General features: G+C 48.0%; 1 protein-coding gene across 4 annotated transcripts in view; it reads right to left on the minus strand.

The window, feature by feature from the left end:
• Window positions 1-20948, minus strand: part of ABCG4 (ATP binding cassette subfamily G member 4) — a 48367-nt gene that overhangs the window by 16425 nt on the left and 10994 nt on the right. For 3 of the 4 annotated variants that reach the window (XM_061592437.1, XM_061592435.1, XM_061592436.1), the window contains 4 exons: window positions 5141-5258; window positions 3199-3331; window positions 1886-1936; window positions 556-701 (listed from right to left, as the gene is read on the minus strand). In XM_061592437.1, coding sequence (XP_061448421.1) covers window positions 556-701; window positions 1886-1936; window positions 3199-3331; window positions 5141-5258 — 448 coding nt within the window. Of the gene's footprint in view, window positions 1-555; window positions 702-1885; window positions 1937-3198; window positions 3332-5140; window positions 5259-17709; window positions 17797-20948 lie in introns of those variants that run through there. The other variant, XM_061592438.1, reaches the window with a different exon arrangement.

Genomic DNA, 20948 nt, shown 5'->3' on the forward strand with positions numbered 1-20948 from the left:
TCTTGCAGTACATGTGCACATCATTCACACGACATGAGAGTTAGTTGGGGCGCACAGACGGGCTTATTAGCCCCGTGCCACCTGTATGGGGGGTGTTGGGCTACAGCACCATGGGCCCTGGGCAGGCTGGTGCTGGCCCTGAGGGCCACCCTCCAGGTTGTCAGTAAGAAGGCAGGTGGGTTTCGGGGAATAGAGACTCAGGTTGGTGGGGCAGCGCTCCATTTGCCCCAATGGACTAGCCTCCACTGCTCCCATCACCTGCCACTCTCTGGGCAGTTATTTACACCGCCTCCCCTTCAGCTTCTGGGCCGCAGGGCCCTTGACTTCATCTGAGTTCCAGCCGCAGCCGCACCACATCATTGCTCACCTAGGAGGGAGCATCCTACCATTACATCCTGCCCTTTCCACCAGGACAAGCAGCCATGTAAGGCTATACGAGGTCTATGGCATCTCCTCTACGTCCACGGTGTTAGGATAGCAAACTGGATCCCGCTGCCTTCCCTGGGTGGTGCTTATGGGCTGGGACCAGGGAAGCCTGGAAAGGTTGGCTCCTACCTGGTGGGTTCATCGAAAAACATGACTGGGGGATTGTTGACCAGCTCCAGGGCAATGGCGAGACGCTTGCGCTGCCCTCCAGACAGGGACATAGTGCGGGTGTAGGAACACTCCAAAAGACTCAGTGCTGTCAAGATCTCATTCACCTGGACCCATTAGAAGGGGGGGGGAATGGAGAGATATAGTTACCATATGCAGCCTGAAACATGGGCTCTTGCCACCATTACTTGATGGGGACCAGTGTGATATAATGGTTAGAGCAGTCTTCCCCAACCTGCTGCCCTCTAGATGTTCTTGGACCCAACTCCCATCAGTCCCGGACAGCATGGCCTATGGTCAGGAATGATGGGAACTGGAACGGACTGGAACTTGGGAGACCCAGGTTGACATCTCCAGTCTGCCAGCCATAAAGCTCACTGGGTGACTTTGGGCGAGTCACTATCCCTCTCAGTCTAACCTACCTCACAGGGCTGTCGTGAATATAAAATGGAGTGTGGGGAGAATTGTGTACTCCGCCTTGAGCACCTTGGTGGCAAAGAGGGATGTCAATGCAATAGAGATAGTTTGGCATCTAATCAATATGGTATCACATTCAACAAGGCATTTTATTTCTTTACATAGTTTTTAACCCTTCAAGGCTTCTGACAACTAAGTTGAACTTGGGAGGAGGTGAGCTCTCCTGTAGCTTAAATTAAGCTAACCTTGGCTAGAAGTCAAGCATGAGCCTCAATCAGACTCAAAGAAGACTCAAACATCAAGTCACCTTCACACTGTCTGTGAGGGATTCCAGTGCATACTGGAAATGTAAGTTTGCACAATTAAAGCGGTTCCAAGCACTCTGTTGCCCTAGGACAGCAAACCGACTGAAAAATGTGATACGAAAGAATGATTAGCAGAATGATGTATAAGCGCCGTGCAAGCCAATCAAGACAAAGTCTCGTTGCTGTATAAGATCCCTGCAAATAAATCGTGATGAATGCTCAATAAGGACTGGACGTTGTCTAATCTCTGTGTAAGCTTTGTGCAAGCAAATCAGGATGAAAGCTGAATAAACAGGTCATCCGGAGGAGCTCTAATTGGAAGCAGAGCAGACGTCAAACATCCCAAACTTTGTTAAGGCAGTAACAATGAACATCCAGAAGTGATTTCATTTCGGGTGTGGGTTGGAGGGGATGCTTTTGAAATAGAGCTGGAGAAAAATATATTAAAATATCAGGCCTAGGGTTTCTTTTTTTTTCCCTTGCTCATCTTCAGTCAGAAGATGCAGGATCGAGGGAGCAGCCTGAATCTCTCTCTTGGATTTTCAAACATGTCAAGTATTCAAACTCACCAGCTCCTTCTTGACTTCCTGCTTCTCATTCAGCTTCAGGTTGACAGAAACCTGCATGGGAAAGCAAAACCATTTTATTTAGGAAGTGATCCAAGCGCATTAATGTGCATCCAGCCGGCTGATAAAAGTCTAGCGCGTTTGGACTCCTGCAAACGGTCGCCAGCACAGGTAAAAACAGGTCATGGCTAGTAAATAATGTTCTATTCTTTTTTAATGTTTGTTTTAAACGTTTGTATTTGTATGTTTTTTACAATTGTTAAGTTGCTTCAAGACATTTTACATAGTGAGTGACGAATAAACGTAATAAAGAACAGTAAAGAATTACACAGAGAAATACCGAAAGCTGTCTTATACTCAGTCAGACCCAATGGCCCCCATCTAGCTCAGTATTGTCAACACTGACTGGCAGTGACTCTCCAGGGTTTCATTCCTACAGGGGACTCTCCCAACTCTACCAAGAGATGCCAGGGATTGAATCTGATCAGATGCTCCACCACTGAGCTATGGCCTGTCCTCATTTACAAAATACAATGTGGAAAAACAATAAAAAGTACAGTTAAAAACGGCTCCTGCAGTCTGAAGTGGAATGATTCAGAAGAAGGTGCCCCATGTGATCCTGACAACAATAAGCTCTCAGGATATAAGGTCCATAATGTGTAGAGAGCCAGTGTGGTGCAGTGGTTAAGGTGCGGGACTACGGCCTGGGAGACCAGGGTTTGAATCCCCACACAGCCCTGAAGCTCACTGGGTGACCTTGGGCCAGTCACTGCCTCTCAGCCTCAGAGGAAGGCAATGGTAAACCACCTCTGAATACCACTTACCATGAAAACCCAGTTCATATGCTCGCCATAGGTCAAAATTGACTTGAAGGCAGTCCATTTCCATTTTTTCCCCATGTAGGATTATCCATTAAGTGGGGCAGGTGGGGGTAGAGACACACTCCCTGTTCTGCCAGTTCCAGTGTGTCTCCACCTCTCTCTCCGGAAAAAGGGGGCACATGACACTAGTCAAATCCCGCCCTTTTGAATGTAAAACCTGGTGAGAGCAGCTCGAGTGTGCTTTTTGAAAAATCAGCTTCAAAGAGATTTTACAGCTGATCGGCAGATCAGCCTGTTTCCAGGGGTGGCCAATGGGCAGGTCTTGCTGTAGGCGACTAGTGGGCTCACAGCTCTTGCCTTGCAATCAAGGAGTGACTCTCTCTTCAGTCCTGACCTCTGCAGCTCTCTCTGGAACTCCAAACTCCTCCTTGGTAGACCTGACACAACCCACTCCCAACCCCCGATGTTTCTGGAACCCCGTTCTCCCTCTCTCACCATCATAGCCTCACACACGGTGAGATGTGGCAACAGCATGTCGTCCTGCATGATGTAGCAAGACATCTTCCGGAAGGTGCGCAGCTCCCTCTGCCGTCCGTTCACGAGAATCTGGCCCTTCATGCCCGTCTCCCTGGAAGTACCGAGAGTATAAGCTTTTCATCAGTTTTCCTGGTTGGCAAAAATGTGTTGCAACTGGTTGCAGCTTTCTGTCTACCCAGCCAGCCAGCCAGCCAAGTATCTGGTTTTGCGGACCATATGGCCCAAGTCTTTAGCTATATCAGGCGTGGGGAACCTTTGGCCCTCCAGATGTTGCTGAACCCTCATCTGCCCCAGGAAGCATGGCCAATGGCCAGGGGCGATGGAAATTGGAGAGCCAAAGATTCCCCACACCTGACCTAGATATGGAAGCTTTTGCAGCTGCAATGGAAGCTCAGCCTGCCCCAGCCTGCTGAGAGGGAGAAGTCAAGGGCTACGATATATCTAGACCAGCCTTCCCCAACCCGGTGCCCTCCCTTGCAGTACGACATCAACAGTAGACATGGTTGGGCATTTGCCAAGGGCCAGCACCCCAGCAGGGGCCCCACTAACAAGACCTGCTGCAGTGAGGGTGTAGAGTCACTGGTGGAGAGGGCCCATGGAGGATGTATTGCCCAAGGGACTTTTAAACTCTGGAGCTGACACTGACTCCCATCATCCCTGACCACTGGCCATGTTGGCCAAGGTTGATGGGAATTGGAGTCCAGCGATATCTGGAGGACACCGGGTTGAGGAAGGCTGCTCTAGATATACCCCATCTCATTACCTCCACTTTCTTAGCCAAATAAAAGTCTCTGGTTCCCTCAAATTCTATTTATTTAAAAGGCATGTATAAACTGCATAATATCATATAATTTCTAAGTGGTGTACGGTATAAAAATGAACAACATTAAAACAAAAATGCAACTTAAAAGCAATGAAGCAATAACATAAAATCATATAACAACAAAAAAAAACAGGGGTTCAGAGGACTCCAGAACCAAAAACAGACTCCGGACTTATGGGTCAGGGAAGGCTGGGGCAAAATGACACATCTTTACAAGGTGTCTGAAGGAACTGATGGTCGCAGCTTCACATATGACAGAGCGAAGGGCATATCATAACGCCCGTTTTCGGGTCACTGCCCTGTGATGCTCTGTATGGTGCGATGCATAAGCAGAATTTTCCCAGCTGATCTAAGTGATCTTACAGGTCTCAATACAGGGGCAGGCAGTCTTGGAGGGAACCTGGTCCCAAGTTATTCAGGGCTTTATACGTTAACAAGACCATGTGGCCCTGTCTCCTTTCCAGAATAAGTCTCAATCTCATTCTCTCCCCTTCCCTACCCCTGCTATTCAGACACTCTTAAATTATTAAATCCTACAGACCACAAAAAGTAACAGCAGTGAGAGCAGCAGCTGTCCGTACTCAGGACATAAAGATCTGTCCATTTTGGTTGCCTCAGTTTCTTGTTTTTCCAATCTTAAATTCATTTCTCCACTTCTGCAGCAGTTTGTGAAAATTCTCCAGTATTCTAGTGTGAATTTTCTCCTAGTAAACACATTTTTGCAGGCAGTTTTGACTAACGGATACATTTTTGCAAGCCATTTCTAATCATATAATGCATCACTGTATGTAATTTTCACTCATATACTCATTTTTATGCATACTTCCCCCTGATATACGCATTTTTTGTAAACATTGCTTGGTTGGCGAACAGCATTGCACAATTCATGTAATTTTGTGAATTTTGAAGGATAGCTGTGTTTCAGTTCTCATGTTGTTTAGGAAAGTGTGAAACTGATAGATTCGGCTTCCAATGCAAACTGAATCTAATTTCTCGCCTATGCCTAGTCCATAGTGATAAAGATCCAGATCCTTCAGTTAAAAATATGCCTCTCTATGAGGAAGAGTATTGCCTCACCGGTAACCAGCCAGGATGTTCATAAGGGTCGATTTTCCAGCTCCGGAAGGGCCCATGATCCCAATAAGCTCACGACGGCAAAACTTTCCAGACAGACATTTCAGCAGTGTCTTGTATCCTGGAAAAGGAGAAAAAGATGAGCAGGTTGCAAGGCTGCCCTGGAAGCCATGGAGCTGGGGGGAGGATGAGGCACCTGCAGCAATCCAAATATTGTTGGACTCCATCTCCCATCAGCTCCAGCCAGCAGGCCCAGTGGTCAGGGATGAAGGGAGTTCGAGTCCAACAACATCTGGGAGGACCAACATCCAAGAAAGAGACTGAAGGTAGCCTGAACGGAGGACACACCTGCCAACTTTTGGTAGAGGGCACATAATATGGGGCTGCCCAAGCCAAATAGCTCTAAACCTCCATTATTAGGGCAAACAAAAAAGGCAATATAAAGTGATATGGTTCCCCCCATCCAGCTTTCATACAGCTAACAGCTGAAGAAGTTTCCTCATTGGGCATTGCGGGCAAGAGAAGATACTTGTTTAAACTGAGACTGATGACTTTTAATGGCTGGTGGCCACTGGCTATTGCCCACATGTCACCTTCTTGGAGTGATGGTGGCGGCGCTGAAAGAAAGAATTTGGTAGTTGGACTGTAACCACTAGGAAGAAAAGACAGAAGTCTGAGTTTTGCAACTAATTGGTAAAAATGAGCCTTGGAGAGGCGTGAGAGGGTGATAAGCAGGAAGCCTTTTCACCCTCAAATTTCCTGCCTGAACTAGTAACTGGCAAAACCCAGAGGTTCCAGCTCCGAGCAAATCACGCTGCATGATGACATTCTTGGCCAGGGGCATTGAGAAAGACTTCAGAAAGAGGATGGAGGAGAGATCTATTTTGTGGGTATCGCTGTCTGTCTCAGGCTTTGTCTGTCTGTGCTTGTCACATCTGTTCGTCATTCTCAACCTATGCACACACATCCAACTAACCTTGTGGTATGTGCTTTATCAGAAGACAGACAGGCCACACACAGATCCCATCAGCCCTACAGCTGTATCCTGAAGCAGATGGAGCAAGAAGCAGACTCTACTGGGAAAGCAAGGGAACCGCAAGATGGTGTGTGGGGGTGGGGGGGTGTTGGGGGTGGGGGGCGAGGGAGAGTTTGCAAATGTTCTGTGGTTAGAGGCAGTGCAGGTTCCTGCAACTCTACTAGAACTCATGGGCATCCAATGAAAGTGAATGTTGGAAGATTCAGGAGAGGCAAAACAAAGTCCTTCACAGAGCACATAGTTACACTATGAATTTGCTCCCACAAGAAGCAGTGATGGCCAGTAGGGCAGTGGGAAATTCAGAAGTGCAGGGTCCCTTCATTATAGCCATGCCACACACCCCTCACAGCCACTCCCCCTTTTCCACTTTCCCTTGTTTCCCTTGCTCTCCCTGTTGTCTTGTGAGTCAATCAGCATGAAAGGAGAGACTGCGTGTTAGCTATTGAGAAGAGTCTTCTCAGTGGCTGGCTCACCTCTTTTAATTCTGATTTGTTCCAATCAGCATGAAAGGACAAGGTCTCTTCTCCCTTTTCATGCTGATTGGCTTTAGCTCACACATAGAGACCTGTGGCCAGCACCCTGCTCCCAAAAAAGTAACAGGTCTACGACCCCCCGCATCTCTACATGACTACACCCCTGGTGATGGCCACCAACTTGGATGGCTTTAAGAAGAGGATAAGACAAATCCATGGTGGATAAGGCTACCAATGGCTGCTAGCCACGATGGCTACATTCTTCTTTTCTGGTTGGAGGCAGTGTCTCTGAATGCCAGATGCTGGGAATCGCAGGTGGGAAGAGTGCTGTAGTGAGCCTTCTAAAACCTTTATTCCAGTTGGTATCTGCCTAGGAATTGCATCGGTTTTATGCATGTGCTGTTGTTTTAAACAGTTTTATATCCCGAGGGATCTCAGGGCAGCAAAGGGGGAAACGATTCATAAATGAAACAAGCAACAGTAGTAAGTTCCTTGCTAGGGATCATGTCACCTTCCCCACCCCCTCCGCTGTGCTTTCAACTAATGCCTAACAGGAAGGCAGGAATTCAGCCCATGATGTTATTCTACCAACACAGAAAACTACCTTATAGCGAGTCCGACCTCTGGTCCATCTAGCTTAGTATTGTCTACACTGACCGGCAGCAGCCCTCCAGGGTTTCAAGCAGGGGTCTCCCCCAGCCTTACTGGGAGATGTTGGGGATTGAACCGGGGCCTTCTGCATGCAAAGCAGATGCTCTGCCACTGAGCTACAGCCCTTCCCATCATTGTGTCCTCTCCATACTCTGAGGAAGGCTTGCCTATTGAATTGCTGCCTATCAGGCAGCTGTCATCTGGAAATGATCTCAAGTAAAGGAGTCTCAGGAATAAGGAACATTGCTTGGGAGGAATTAACTCTGAATGCAAAGGTGTGATCTTACCTACATGGAATAGACAAAAACTTTGGTTCCTACTGTAGTTTGCCAACATCACAGTGCCCTTTCCCTGGATCAAGGCAGCCCACAGTAGGGCCAACAAGGCCTGCAGTACTTCAGGGAACGCCCATAAGTCGTAATCGACTTGAAGGCACATAACAACAACATGAGAGGAAAAAAAGACATATGTGAAGCCATCCTTGAGTACCAACACTAGAGGGCACTACAATTCCATCCATCCTTGGCCTTCTTGGAGACTTGGAGGGATTCAGACATACTAGAACTTTAGGTTTGCACAATTAAGGTGGTTCAAGAAAGGGCAGTGTTAGCTACTGAGAAGAGTCTTCCCAGTGGCTGATTCACCTCCTTCCACTCTGATTGGCTCCAATCCGCAGGAAAGACAAGGAAGCACATTAGAAGACTTTTCTCAGTGGCTAATGCAATCTCCTTTCATGCTGATTTGCTTGTACGATGCTGGAGACATAGGGAACCTCATGGGACCCTGCTCCCCAGAAAAGTAAAGGGTCTAAGACCCCCCGAGATCCCAGATGACAACACCCCGGTTTATCCTGTTACACCCATTTCTTGCACCTAAGGGTGCCAGGTCTCCGTTGCAACTTTCAGCCTCTTTCTTGGGGTTTCCAAAGGAAACAGTCTTTAAAAAAAATCTCAAAGGATGAGCAGGCTATGGTTTCTGCTCAGCTAGATGAAGCCTTTTCTTTGTCTCCGTTTAAGAAATTATTTAAAACTCCTGTTTGTTCTCTTGCATTTCCCTCTTGACATCATTATTTGGCTTTGTCAGTTTTCCTTCCCTTCCTAAATGATTAACTCTCTGCTTTTCTTTCGCTCTCTCCCTGATGGTGCTATCTCTACCCTGTCCCTCCAATTCCGCTCTCCTTTTGTCTCATATAAATCGATGTGTTCCTTATTCTCACACAGCACCTAGCAGTGCGCACTTTAGGTGTTTTACAAATAACCACCAAGGATGTTCCCAGGCTTCAGCTCTGCCTCCTGGCCCACCAAGCCCCCTGACTGCCAGGTGCCACTGGGCTCCACCCATACCCCAACAAGCTCCACCCACATCCTACCAGGCTCCTCCCCCAAGTCTCTGAAGACCTGGCAAAATTGTTCCTGCTCAGGCCAACCAGAGCAATGGCCGACAGTGACCTGCTTAGCATACACCCAGCAATGCTGGGCGCAGCTGCTAATCATGCTTAAGCATTAGTAGGGACTTAAGTGTCCAATTAGCACCTTTTGTTGTTGTTGTTGCTGAAGAAGTTGGATAGCATGTGACCAGCAGCAGGGCTGTCACTTCGGAGGAGTCATCACTATAGGGAGAGGGTCTGCAGTGTGAAGGAACTGTTGACTTGTGGGGTGTGTGTGGGAGAGAGGAGAAGGAAGAGGTCTAGGACACAATGCAAAATGATGCATGTTAATTCAGAAGTATTCCACTGTATGTGTGTTTAGGATTGCAGCCTGCTTATTTACTTGTTTATTAAAAGAGAGAGACTGACAGACATACATTCATATCTGGTTAAATAAGAATGTCCTTTGTTTTTTCCCCTTTTGACGGTGAAATTAAATTGACAAACATAATGGCAGGATTTCACAATCAAAAGGAAAACAAGATCCAATCGGTAATTAACGGTCCCCCAAATGGTGAACAGGAACTGACTAATTACATGGCAATTAGGGGGCATAAAGATACAATCAATCATTTATTCTGTCCCTGCACTGAAGAGAAGCAATACAAAAGAACAGAAGCTGAAAAGAGGAAGCTTCTAATTAAAGTTGCATGGGGCCTTTGCTGAATGGAACGTACTTCTAAGTAAACATTAGAAAAGGATCTTGGCCATGGCCAGGGGCATTGCTGTAAAAGAGTGCTATATATTAAGTGCAATGCGGAATCAGCAATTTAATTTCACTCCCAGCTGATGGTAGAAAAGTCATGCTTCAACAGCACTAGAAGGGTTTAGTGTGGAAGCCACCAACTAACTGGGCTAGGAAGGAAACAGTTGCCTTTTCTTTCCTATATGTGACTTGGCTCACTGCCACGAGTCAGTTCAACGTATTGGTCTAGACTATGTTATGCAGCCCCGTAGTTGCCTACAAAGTCTGATGTGCTTTCCCACAATTCCTGGCAAATGGCTGCCCAGGGAGACAGCACAGGTGCAGCATGTGTGGCTGTCTATCTGGCTGGGGATGATAATGCAGGGAGAGGGTCCAAATGAAGGGGGGAAGGGAGTGAGTGAAAAATCACAGGACGAGGCACACCACTGCAAGGCATGCGGATGAAGAGACTATAAACTCAGACTCCATTCAAGTTGTTCTGGCTGAGGCCGGCTCTGACATTTGTCCCGGTACGTTTGGTCTCTTTCTCACAGAATAAATCTGAAACCACAGGCATCACTGAGCAGAACAAAGTTAACAACTTCCAGCAAAAACTAAGCATGCTTTTGAAAAGAAGATATTGCCTATGGGAGGGCTGAATTTAAACAAAAATAAATTACAATAAATAAAATAAAAACCAAACAGCAGTTAGAAAACAGTCTGTTTATAATTCCAGGCTTCCCCCACTTACCCAAAATGCTACAAAAAGCTGTGTGCATGTGTCTTTCATTGATGGATTTTCCTATGCTTGCTTGGGGTAGGTAACATTGACAGAGAGAGCCTTAACCCCCATCTTCAGCATTTTAGGGGTGTGGAATGCTGAACCACAAGACGGTATGGAACATAATCAAGAATGCAATCCCAAGAAGAAGTCTGGCATACTTATTTTATGTTTTCATAATTGCTATATCAGGCTTATTAATAGCCATCCAACTGGTCACTTGGGGTGAATAAAGATTGTTCACAAGTGACCAGGCAAGAAAGACTGTATTAGAAAAGCTTAGGTGTTATCTAGGGGACAGCGTGCCTCCATGGAGCCTGTTCAACACTTGAAATGGTACAATACAGTAATATCTCAGTTAACAAATCCTCCAGGAAAGAAGCTCTTTTTAACAAAGTGTTTTTGGCATGGGGGGCGTACAGGGGGCACACACTCTGACACAGTCAGAATGTGCCTCCTTGTCTACTGGATTGCAGCTGCTGCACTAACCTCTCTCATGTGTGGCTGGAATGGTGCTCCTTGCCAGGTGGCACAGGCACCTCTGCAGTAAACAGTGCTTTGGGTGCCCTGGAAGCACTGTTTACTGCAGAAGCGTCTGCTTGAGTGCAGGGGAGGATGGCAGACAGAGGGAAAGCGCAAGCGCAGGGTGGTGGTGGCAGCAGCTCTTTGCCTGCCTGCTCAAGTGTACGGAGAGGAGAACAGTGCTCAAAGCTTTAGATTGCTATAGAAAGATGCTCCATGATAAAGGGGAAAAAAAAGGTAAGGCATGCATCCCTGGCTGCATTTTGGAAGAAGCCTTCAAATGGTCTCATTACACGTGTATTGTTAGTTCTGAATAAAAAGTTTGCTGAAATATGTTGAATTGCTCTTCTGTTTTGTGGTGTAGGAAACTATCCCTGTTCTTTCCACGTTATTCCTACCACTGGTACGAAAGTTTCTGTTACAGAAGTAATGTCCAGGAACGCATCTACTTCGTTAACTGAGGTATTACTGTATCTGGAAATGTAACAACTGAACACGAATCCCTTTACATGAGAAACTGTATCAGCGGTGGCTTCATACACCATTGCACAAGAGAATAGCTCTAAGCCATGCCCTCCATCACAGAGAGGGGAAGCACACGAGGACCAATATCCCAGCCAGCCTGATTTCACTCAAAGAGTCCAGCCGGTTAGGAGGATCGTGGATTTATAATCCACCTAATTTAATCGCTTTTTGTAGATCCTATCTTTTGTGCTCTAGAACCTCTTTCTCTGCCTCGTTAAATCGTTAAATCCTGACACAGTACATTTGCTAAAGCAGGCTGGAAAAACTTCCACCCAAACCATACTTGCACGCTGAGACTGTGGAGATGGGGGGAAAGTACCTGATAAACCATTTTTCAAACAACAACAACAACAAAGATTTCAGTAACTGGGACTGAGGCGTGTGCCCTGCATGTATGACTTTGTTTTTGCTTTTTTTGCTGGAAATCTAAATTGAATTTATGGATTTGCGCACATCAAGGGGAGGCAAGAAATGCCCTTTGCAATCACTTCATTTCACACAAAAGCAAGGCCCTCCACAACTCTACAATGCAGATGAGACCACAATGAAAAGCCTATTCTCTTTCCTTCAGGGGGAACTGGTCACTGCATAAGTTGTCGCCGGAAGCCTCCACAACAGATTGCTTGCTGGGGCAAAAGCCTGCCCCAAATCTCCCCTTTCCAAACAAGCGAAATCCCCAATTGTTTGCAGTTATTCAGTGCTGCAAGAAAAGCACTCTGCACATGTTCAGAGAGAACTTTCTTCTTCCCTCCCAACTCCAGCTACTTGCCATGGCTGAGCCCCAGCACTGAAAACAGGTTCTGGGGCAGAGCCCTATACTTCAGGTGAAGCCCTAACAATGGCAGACCTCATGCACAGAACCACTGAGACAGACAGACAAAAGCATTGCTTCATTGGTCAGAGAGGGGAAGGCAGATATGGATTTTGCAAAAAGAACAAAAAAAAAGTGAGTAGATTTTAATCTGCCAGTGATTGCAAGAAAACCCAGCAAAAATGGGAGGGACTCCCCCCTCCCCCCAGCATTAGGCAGCTCGCCTGCCACTCAGACACGATTGCAGCTCGGAGCGGTTACTCGAGTTCATCGACTGCTAGTAACCCCCGCCTGCCTCTAGCTCAACAACGGCAATGCCAGAGAGGGCACCCTTCCCTGCAAGGTTTGCGTTCTTTTTTTGAGTCACAGCCAGGGCTCAGTTGATGGGGCCTGATCCCCAGAAGGAGCACCCGGCCCCCTTTCACACACCCACGGAACCAGAGGGTATGTTTCCTCTCCCCAAGGCAGCTCTGTCACAGTGCCATTCTGGGCAACAGCCTCACTTGCAGCCGGCTGTCTTCCCCCCACAGCAGAGTTCCTTGGGTTGCCTTTTGATGCTCACAAGAGGCAAGTTTGCCACAAGTGCAAACCGGGCGTTTTGCACGCCACTGCGCCAGACTCGAGCAGCGTGCAAGATCGCCCTCTGCACTTGTGGAGAATGGGTCACATTAGTGCTCGTGCCTGGTATAACTCTAATAGGGATGCAGGGAATTGCCTTATACTGCGTCAGACCCACTAGTCCATCTGACTCAGTAAGAACATAAGAACATAAGAAGAGCCTGCTGGATCAGGCCAGTGGCCCATCTAGTCCAGCATCCTGTTCTCACAGTGGCCAACCAGGTGCCTAGGGGAAGCCCGCAAGCAGGACCCGAGTGCAAGAACACTCTCCCCTCCTAGGGCTTCAGGCAACTGGTTTTCAGAAGCATGCTGCCTCTGACTAGGGTGGCAGAGCACAGCCATCATGGCTAGTAGCCATTGATAGCCCTGTCCTCCATGAATTTGTCTAATCTTCTTTTAAAGCCATCCAAGCTGGTGGCCATTACTGCATCTTGTGGGAGCAAATTCCATAGTTTAACTATGCGCTGAGTAAAGAAGGACTTCCTTTTGTCTGTCCTGAATTTTCCAACATTCAGCTTCTTTGAATGTCCACGAGTTCTAGTATTATGAGAGAGGGAGAAGAACTTTTCTTTATCCACTTTGTCAATGCCATGCATAATTTTATACACTTCTATCATGTCTCCTCTGACCCGCCTTTTCTCTAAACTAAAAAGCCCCAAATGCTGCAACCTTTCCTCGTAAGGGAGTCACTCCATCCCCTTGATCATTCTGGTTGCCCTCTTCTGAACCTTTTCCAACTCTATAATATCCTTTTTGAGATGAGGCGACCAGAACTGTACACAGTATTCCAAATGCAGCCGCACCATAGATTTATACAATGGCATTATGATATCGGCTGTTTTATTTTCAATACCTTTCCTAATTATCGCTAGCATGGAATTTGCCTTTTTCACAGCTGCCGCACACTGGGTCGACATTTTCATCGTGCTGTCCACGACAACCCCGAGGTCTCTCTCCTGGTCAGTCACCGCCAGTTCAGACCCCATGAGCGTATATGTGAAATTCAGATTTTTTGCTCCAATATGCATAATTTTACACTTGTTTATATTGAATTGCATTTGCCATTTTTCTGCCCATTCACTCAGTTTGGAGAGATCTTTTTGGAGCTCTTCACAATCCCTTTTTGTTTTAACAACCCTGAACAATTTAGTGTCGTCAGCAAACTTGGCCACTTCACTGCTCACTCCTAATTCTAGGTCATTAATGAACAAGTTGAAAAGTACAGGTCCCAATACCGATCCTTGAGGGACTCCACTTTCTACAGCACTCCATTGGGAGAACTGTCCGTTTATTCCTACTCTCTGCTTTCTGCTTCTTAACCAATTTCTTATCCACAAGAGGACCTCTCCTCTTATTCCATGACTGCTAAGCTTCCTCAGAAGCCTTTGGTGAGGTACCTTGTCAAATGCTTTTTGAAAGTCTAAGTACACTATGTCCACTGGATCACCTCTATCTATATGCTTGTTGACACTCTCAAAGAATTCTAATAGGTTACTGAGACAGGACTTTCCCTTGCAGAAGCCATGCTGGCTCTGATTCAGCAAGGCTTGTTCTTCTATGTGCTTAGTTAATCTAGCTTTAATAATACTTTCTACCAGTTTTCCAGGGACAGAAGTTAAGCTAACTGGCCTGTAATTTCCAGGATCCCCTCTGGATCCCTTTTTGAAGATTGGCGTTACATTTGCCACTTTCCAGTCCTCAGGCACGGAGGAGGACCCAAGGGACAAGTTACATATTTTAGTTAGCAGATCAGCAATTTCACCTTTGAGTTCTTTGAGAACTCTCGGGTGGATGCCATCCGAGCCCGGTGATTTGTCAGTTTTTATATTGTCCATTAAGCTTAGAACTTCCTCTCTCGTTACCACTATTTGTCTCAGTTCCTCAGAATCCCTTCCTGCAAATGTTAGTTCAGGTTCAGGGATCTGCCCTATATCTTCCACTGTGAAGACAGATGCAAAGAATTCATTTAGCTTCTCTGCAATCTCCTTATCGTTCTTTAGTACACCTTTGACTCCCTTATCATCCAAGGGTCCAATTGTCTCCCTAGATGGTCTCCTGCTTTGAATGTATTTATAGAATTTTTTGTTGTTGGTTTTTATGTTCTTAGCAATGTGCTCCTCAAATTCTTTTTTAGCATCCCTTATTGTCTTCTTGCATTTCTTTTGCCAGAGTTTGTGTTCTTTTTTATTTTCTTCATTTGGACAAGACTTCCATTTTTTGAAGGAAGACTTTTTGCCTCTAAGAGCTTCCTTGACTTTGCTCGTTAACCATGCTGGCATCTTCTTGGCCCTGGCGGTACCTTTTCTGATCTGCAGTATGCACTCCAGTTGAGCTTCTAATATAGTGTTTTTAAACAACTTCCAAGCATTTTTGAGTGATGTGACCCTCTGGACTTTGTTTTTCAGCTTTCTTTTTACCAATCCCCTCATTTTTGTGAAGTTTCCTCTTTTGAAGTCAAATGTGACCGTGTTGGATTTTCTTGGCAATTGGCCAGTTACATGTATGTTTAATTTAATAGCACTGTGGTCACTGCTCCCAATCGGTTCAACAACACTTACATCTCGCACCAGGTCCCGGTCCCCACTGAGGATTAAGTCCAGGGTTGCCGTCCCTCTGGTCGGTTCCATGACCAACTGGTCTAGGGAATAGTCATTTAGAATATCTAGAAACCTTGCTTCTTTGTCATGACTGGAACACATATGCAGCCAGTCTATGTCCGGGTAGTTGAAGTCACCCATTACTACCACATTTCCTAGTTTGGATGCTTCCTCAATTTCATATCTCATCTCAAGGTCTCCCTGAGCATTTTGATCAGGGGGACGATAGATCGTTCCCAGTATTAAGTCCCTCCTGGGGCATGGTATCACCACCCACAACAATTCTGTGGAGGAGTCTGCCTCTTTTGGGGTTTCGAGCTTGCTGGATTCAATGCCTTCTTTCACGTATAGAGCGACTCCGCCACCAATACGTCCTTCCCTGTCCTTCCAATATAGTTTATATCCAGGGATAACCGTATCCCACTGGTTTTCTCCATTCCACCAGGTCTCCGTTATGCTCACTATATCAATGCTCTCCTCTAAGACCAAGCACTCCAGTTCTCCCATCTTGGTTCGCAGGCTCCTAGCATTAGCGTACAGGCTCTTGTAAGCAGTGTCTCTCTTCAAGTGTCTTTGGCACTTGTGGTTAGGCCTGTGGTAATTTTGCTCTTCTGAATTTATATCCTGTGCCCCTGCTCTCACAATGCCTACTTCTAGGCCTACCCCTTTTAAAATTTCATAATTTCTTTGGTTTTTATCCCAGGGGGGAGGTTTATTCCGAACCGGACCTTTCTCAGCTCCTGTCGGGTTTCCCCCCTCAGTCAGTTTGAAAGCTGCTCTGCCACCTTTTTAATTTTAAGTGCCAGCAGTCTGGTTCCATTCTGGTTCAAGTGGAGCCCGTCCCTTTTGTACAGGCCCGGCTTGTCCCAAAATGTTCCCCAGTGCCTAACAAATCCAAACCCTTCCACCCGACACCATCGTCTCATCCACGCATTGAGACTGCGAAGCTGGGCCTGTCTGGCTGGTCCTGCGTGTGGAACCGGTAGCATTTCAGAGAAAGCCACCTTGGAGGTCCTGGCTTTCAGCATCCTACCTAGCAACCTAAATTTTGCTTCCAGGACCTCACGGCTGCATTTCCCCATGTCGTTGGTGCCAACGTGCACCACGACCACTGACTCCTTCCCAGCACTGTCTACCAAACTATCTAAACGACGGGCGATATCCGCAACCTTCGCACCAGGCAGGCAAAACACCTTGCGGTCTACATGCCCATCACACACCCCACTGTCTATGTTCCTAATGATCGAATCACCCACTACAAGGATCCCTCCACCCCCTGGAGATATATCCTCGGCACGAGAGGATAGCTGCTCATCCCCCAAGGAATGGGTCCCTTCTAAGGGATCGTTTCCCTCTTCCTCAGCTGGATGCTCTCCTTCCCCGAGACCATCGTTGTCCATGATAGCAGGAGAGCTATCATCGTTGGAGTGGGACACAGCTATAACGTCCCTGAAGGCCTCCTCCACACACCTCTCTGCCTCTCTCAGCTTTTCCAGGTCCGCCACCTTGGCCTCAAGGAAATGAAGTCGTTCCTGGAGAGCCAGGAGCTCATTGCACCGAGAGCACACCCACGACTTCTGTCCAACAGGCAGATAGTCATACATGCTGCAGGCGGTGCAAAACACTGGAAAGCCCCCACACCCCTGCTGGCTTCTTACCTGCATAGTTTTGTTTAAGGTTTATTACGTCAATGGGTTGGAGACTGCGGTTTAGTTGAGGTCAGGGAACAGATGGGCAGAGTGGGGGGCCCTGGCCTCCTCGCCCTGCTGCCGAACTCGCTCTGCTGCTTAACTCGCCTTGACGCTTTGTCAGCTGGGGCTCCCTCTAGCTCGTGGAGCAGACTCCCTCGCTAGGGTGCTCTGACTTTATATGTGTGGCTGGTTCCTCCCAGCTACTGCTGCCAGCCAATGATGTGTTACTTGAGGCTGATGGCTATCAGCTGGGGCTTAACTCTTTAGTATTCTCTCAGGCTTCCTTCCTGAGCGAGGGGCGGGGCTGTTTAAGCTTTTGGCTGCTTTTAATCTCAGCAAGGGGCTGCGCCTTCCAGGCAAGTCTTTTGTGTTTGTTGTTTTCCCACCTAGAACAGCCTGACCTTTGTTTAACCTAGGGAAACAGAGCTTGTGGTTGTGTTTCAGGAAGGCTGAAGCTGCCCTTTTTAGCAAGGACTGAGCTGACTCTCTCCCTGTATTTATCGGTGGAGTTTCCTTTTCCCCCTTCTCTCCGACTGGAATTTAGCCTTGTTTACAGTGTCCCCTGAAGCTTTCCTGCTAGGGTGGTGTTGAAAACTAGCTTTCTATACGCTTCCTTCTCCTAGGATCTGTCTCCTAAGATATAGGTTCTTTCAGGATTTGGCTCCTAGCTCAGGGTGACCTTGGGCTGCCCTTATTACTTATTGCTCTGAGCTGTTTTACTTCAATTAAATAATGGAATAAATGGGAGCTACTTACCCTCTTTTTGCTCTGCTGCTTAACTCGCCTTGACGCTTTGTCAGCTGGGGCCTTGACGCTTTGTCAGCTGGGGCTCCCTCTAGCTCGTGGAGCAGGCTCCCTCACTAGGGTGCTCTGACTTTATATGTGTGACTGGTTCCTCCCAGCTACTGCTGCCAGCCAATGATGTGTTACTTGAGGCTGATGGCTATCAGCTGGGGCTTAACTCTTTAGTATTCTCTCAGGCTTCCTTCCTGAGCGAGGGGCTGTCTACACACTGAGTGGCAGCAACTCTCCTGAGTTTCAGGCAGGGAGTCATTCCCATTCTTTCCTGGAGATACCAGGGACTGGACCTGGGACCTGCTGGGTGCACAGCAGATGCTCTGCCACGGAGCTACGGCCCTCCTCCAGGCAAGAGACAAAACGAAAACTGTTGAGCAGCCCTGAGCAGACAAGTGTCAAACTCACACACCCGTCTTCCCAGCTGGACCTCTCATCTGTCCTGTTGGTTTGTCTGGACAGTTCCCACAAGTCTCATCTACTCAGGCAGGACCCTGGTGCAACTCAGCTTTGGAGACCCATGACAGTATCTAACAACGGGGCATCATGTCCAATAGTTTAGGCTGTCGCTCAGTGGTAGGGCACCTGCCTTACATGTGGAAGATCCCAGGTTCAGTCCCCAGCATCTCTAGGTAGGGCTGGGAAGGACTCCTGCCTGGAATCCTGGGGAGCCGCTGCCGGTCAGTGTAGACACCGGACAGTCCTGAGCTAGGTGCCCCTGGCTTTATTTAAGAGCAGACATTTAAGGCTGTGACCTCATTATTTCAGGATAGGTGACATCAGCAAGACCCAGGCAGCAATGACGGCACACTACTTTCTGAAACGTACACACCAGCTTGTGGTGAGTCATCCTGCGAGAAGGGCTGCGTGGCAGAAAGAGTGCTGCGAATGCGCAAAGCTGCCTTATACCTTTGTTTGCCTACCCAGTTCATGACCTACTCTGACTGGTAGCAGCTCTCCAAGGTTTCAAGTGAGGATCTCTTCACGTCTTGTCACTTCAGGTCCCACAAGAGGCAGTGACGACCGCCGGTCTGGATGCCTTTAAAAGAGGGCTAGACAAATTCACTGAGGATAAGGCTATCAATGGCCACCAGCCACGATGGCTATGCCCAAACTCCACTGTTGGGAGGCAGTAACCCTCTGGATACCTGTTGCTGGGAATCACCGGCGGGGAGAGCATTCTTGCCCTCAGGGCCTGCTTGCAGGATTCCCTTTGGGGCATCCCCCTTTTTTCTTCCTCTGACGAACCAGATGCCATCCACCTTCGCTGTACTTAACTGGTGAACAGCAGCAGTGACTGAGCCTGGGACATTCTCAACTGCCGGGTATGTGCTCAATCACGGTCCACAGGACTTGCTGAGCATCACAGCTCTTCCCAGACAAGTGTCTAGCACCGCCTGCTAGATCTTGGGCTAGGACAGAGGTGGCTGCCTTGCGGCCCTCTAGATGTTGCTGGACTCCAACTCCCACCAGCCCCAGCCAACTGGTTGGGGCTGATGGGAGTTGCAGTCCAACAACATCTGGAGGGCCACCAGTTAGCCACCCCCTGGGCTACAGTGGGTGCAAGGGATTGGGGAACAGGACTCCTGGGTTCTCGGCCTCTCCACCTGCAATAAGGGATCCACCTTTCTCCATCAGTCAGCTCTGGGGACCAAGGAAGGTGTCTTTTGCTGAGTCAGACCATTGGTTCATCTCGCTCAGTATTATCTACACTGACCAGCAGTGGCTTCCGAGGGTTTCACAGATGCAAGTCTTTCCCAGAGCCTGGGACCTTCTGCATGCAAAGCAGATGCTCTACCACGGAGCGACCGTCCTTGCCCTAAAGAGTAACGGAGCAAAACATGGACACCAGGCACAAACAGAGAGGGTCACACAACGGTCAGTGCAAGCGCAGGCAAGCTTTTGATGCTGAGCGCTCTGAAAAACCCGTCCCAATTGTTCCCATCAGCCCTCTCGCCTTAGGGATGGCATGAAGCAAGGGGTCAAATCTCTCCCAGATATCTTGACCTGGGCTAGGCAGGCGGCGAGGACTGTCAAAGCAGGATTACCCGACTGATGCTCCGAGTTTGCTTATAGTCACGGACAGTGGAGGATATGTCCTCTTCAAAGGCTCCACAAAGTCAGTTCCAAGTAGGATTAACCTGGCTCTTACTGGCTTAGGCAGAGCAAAACTCCTTAGGGCTCAGGAGACAAGAGATGCAGCCGCTTGTTGTCAATTCCAGCCCACCCCTTTCCCTCTTCCCTAAAGCTGAAGCGAAGAGGTAAACAATCTGGGGGGGAAATCGAGTGCAGGCTTGCACAACTTGTGATCTGCCAAGCCAAAGGCAGTCTGTTATCAGGTACCGGGATACTAAATTATTCTACAGTCCTGGACAAGTAGACAAACTGGGAGGCTGATCAAACCCCTGGTGAGCCACCAGGCACAGCTGGTGGGCTGTGTTTGATGCCGTCATTTGATGTGGTCATTTGCACAAGTTGTACAGGCCTGGTGGTGCAGTGATTAGAGTGTTGGACCAGGGCCTGGGAGACCAGGGTTCGCATCCCCACTCAGCCATGAAGCTTGCTGGGAGGCCTTAGGCCAGTCGGTGCCTCAGGGCCTAACGCACCTCACAGGGTTGTTGTAGGGATTACGTTGGGAGAGGGCAAAACATGCACGCCACCTTGAGCTCCTTGGAGCAAAGGTGGGATATAAAAGCAATGAATAAAATAAAATAAAAATGAAATAAATCGTTTAGAGGGTGAGGGTAACAGGTACTTCATTGGAATGACAGGCTTTTGAGGAGCATGGGTGTAGCCATGCTTCCTTGGACACCTCTCAGGGAGTGCTACTCTCCTGTTGGAAGGGGAGCCAACCATGCACCTAAAAAGCAGGGGTGGGGAGTCACTTTCAGCCTGGGGGCCACATTTCCTACTGGGCAGCCTTCCAGGGGCCCCATGCCAGTGGTGGGTGAGGCCAGAGGCAATAGTGGGCAGAGCAACATATTCAAATGTCCCCTTGTTTCTACTCACTCACGCCTCTCCATCCTTCATCCAGGTAAGCAAGAGGCGTGATCGGAGTTCAAGGGATGCATTCCAGGCTGGCAAAAGAGGTTCAGGTGCTAAGAAGGGCCGCTGAGTGGTATGTCCCTGTGAGAGGCCTGGAGGGTTGCATTTGGCTCCCGGGACTGAGACTCCCCACCCCTCACTTAAAGGAGTATTTG

The sequence above is a fragment of the Rhineura floridana genome, chromosome 12 (genome assembly GCF_030035675.1).
Source record: "Rhineura floridana isolate rRhiFlo1 chromosome 12, rRhiFlo1.hap2, whole genome shotgun sequence".
Lineage (NCBI taxonomy): Eukaryota > Metazoa > Chordata > Lepidosauria > Squamata > Rhineuridae > Rhineura > Rhineura floridana.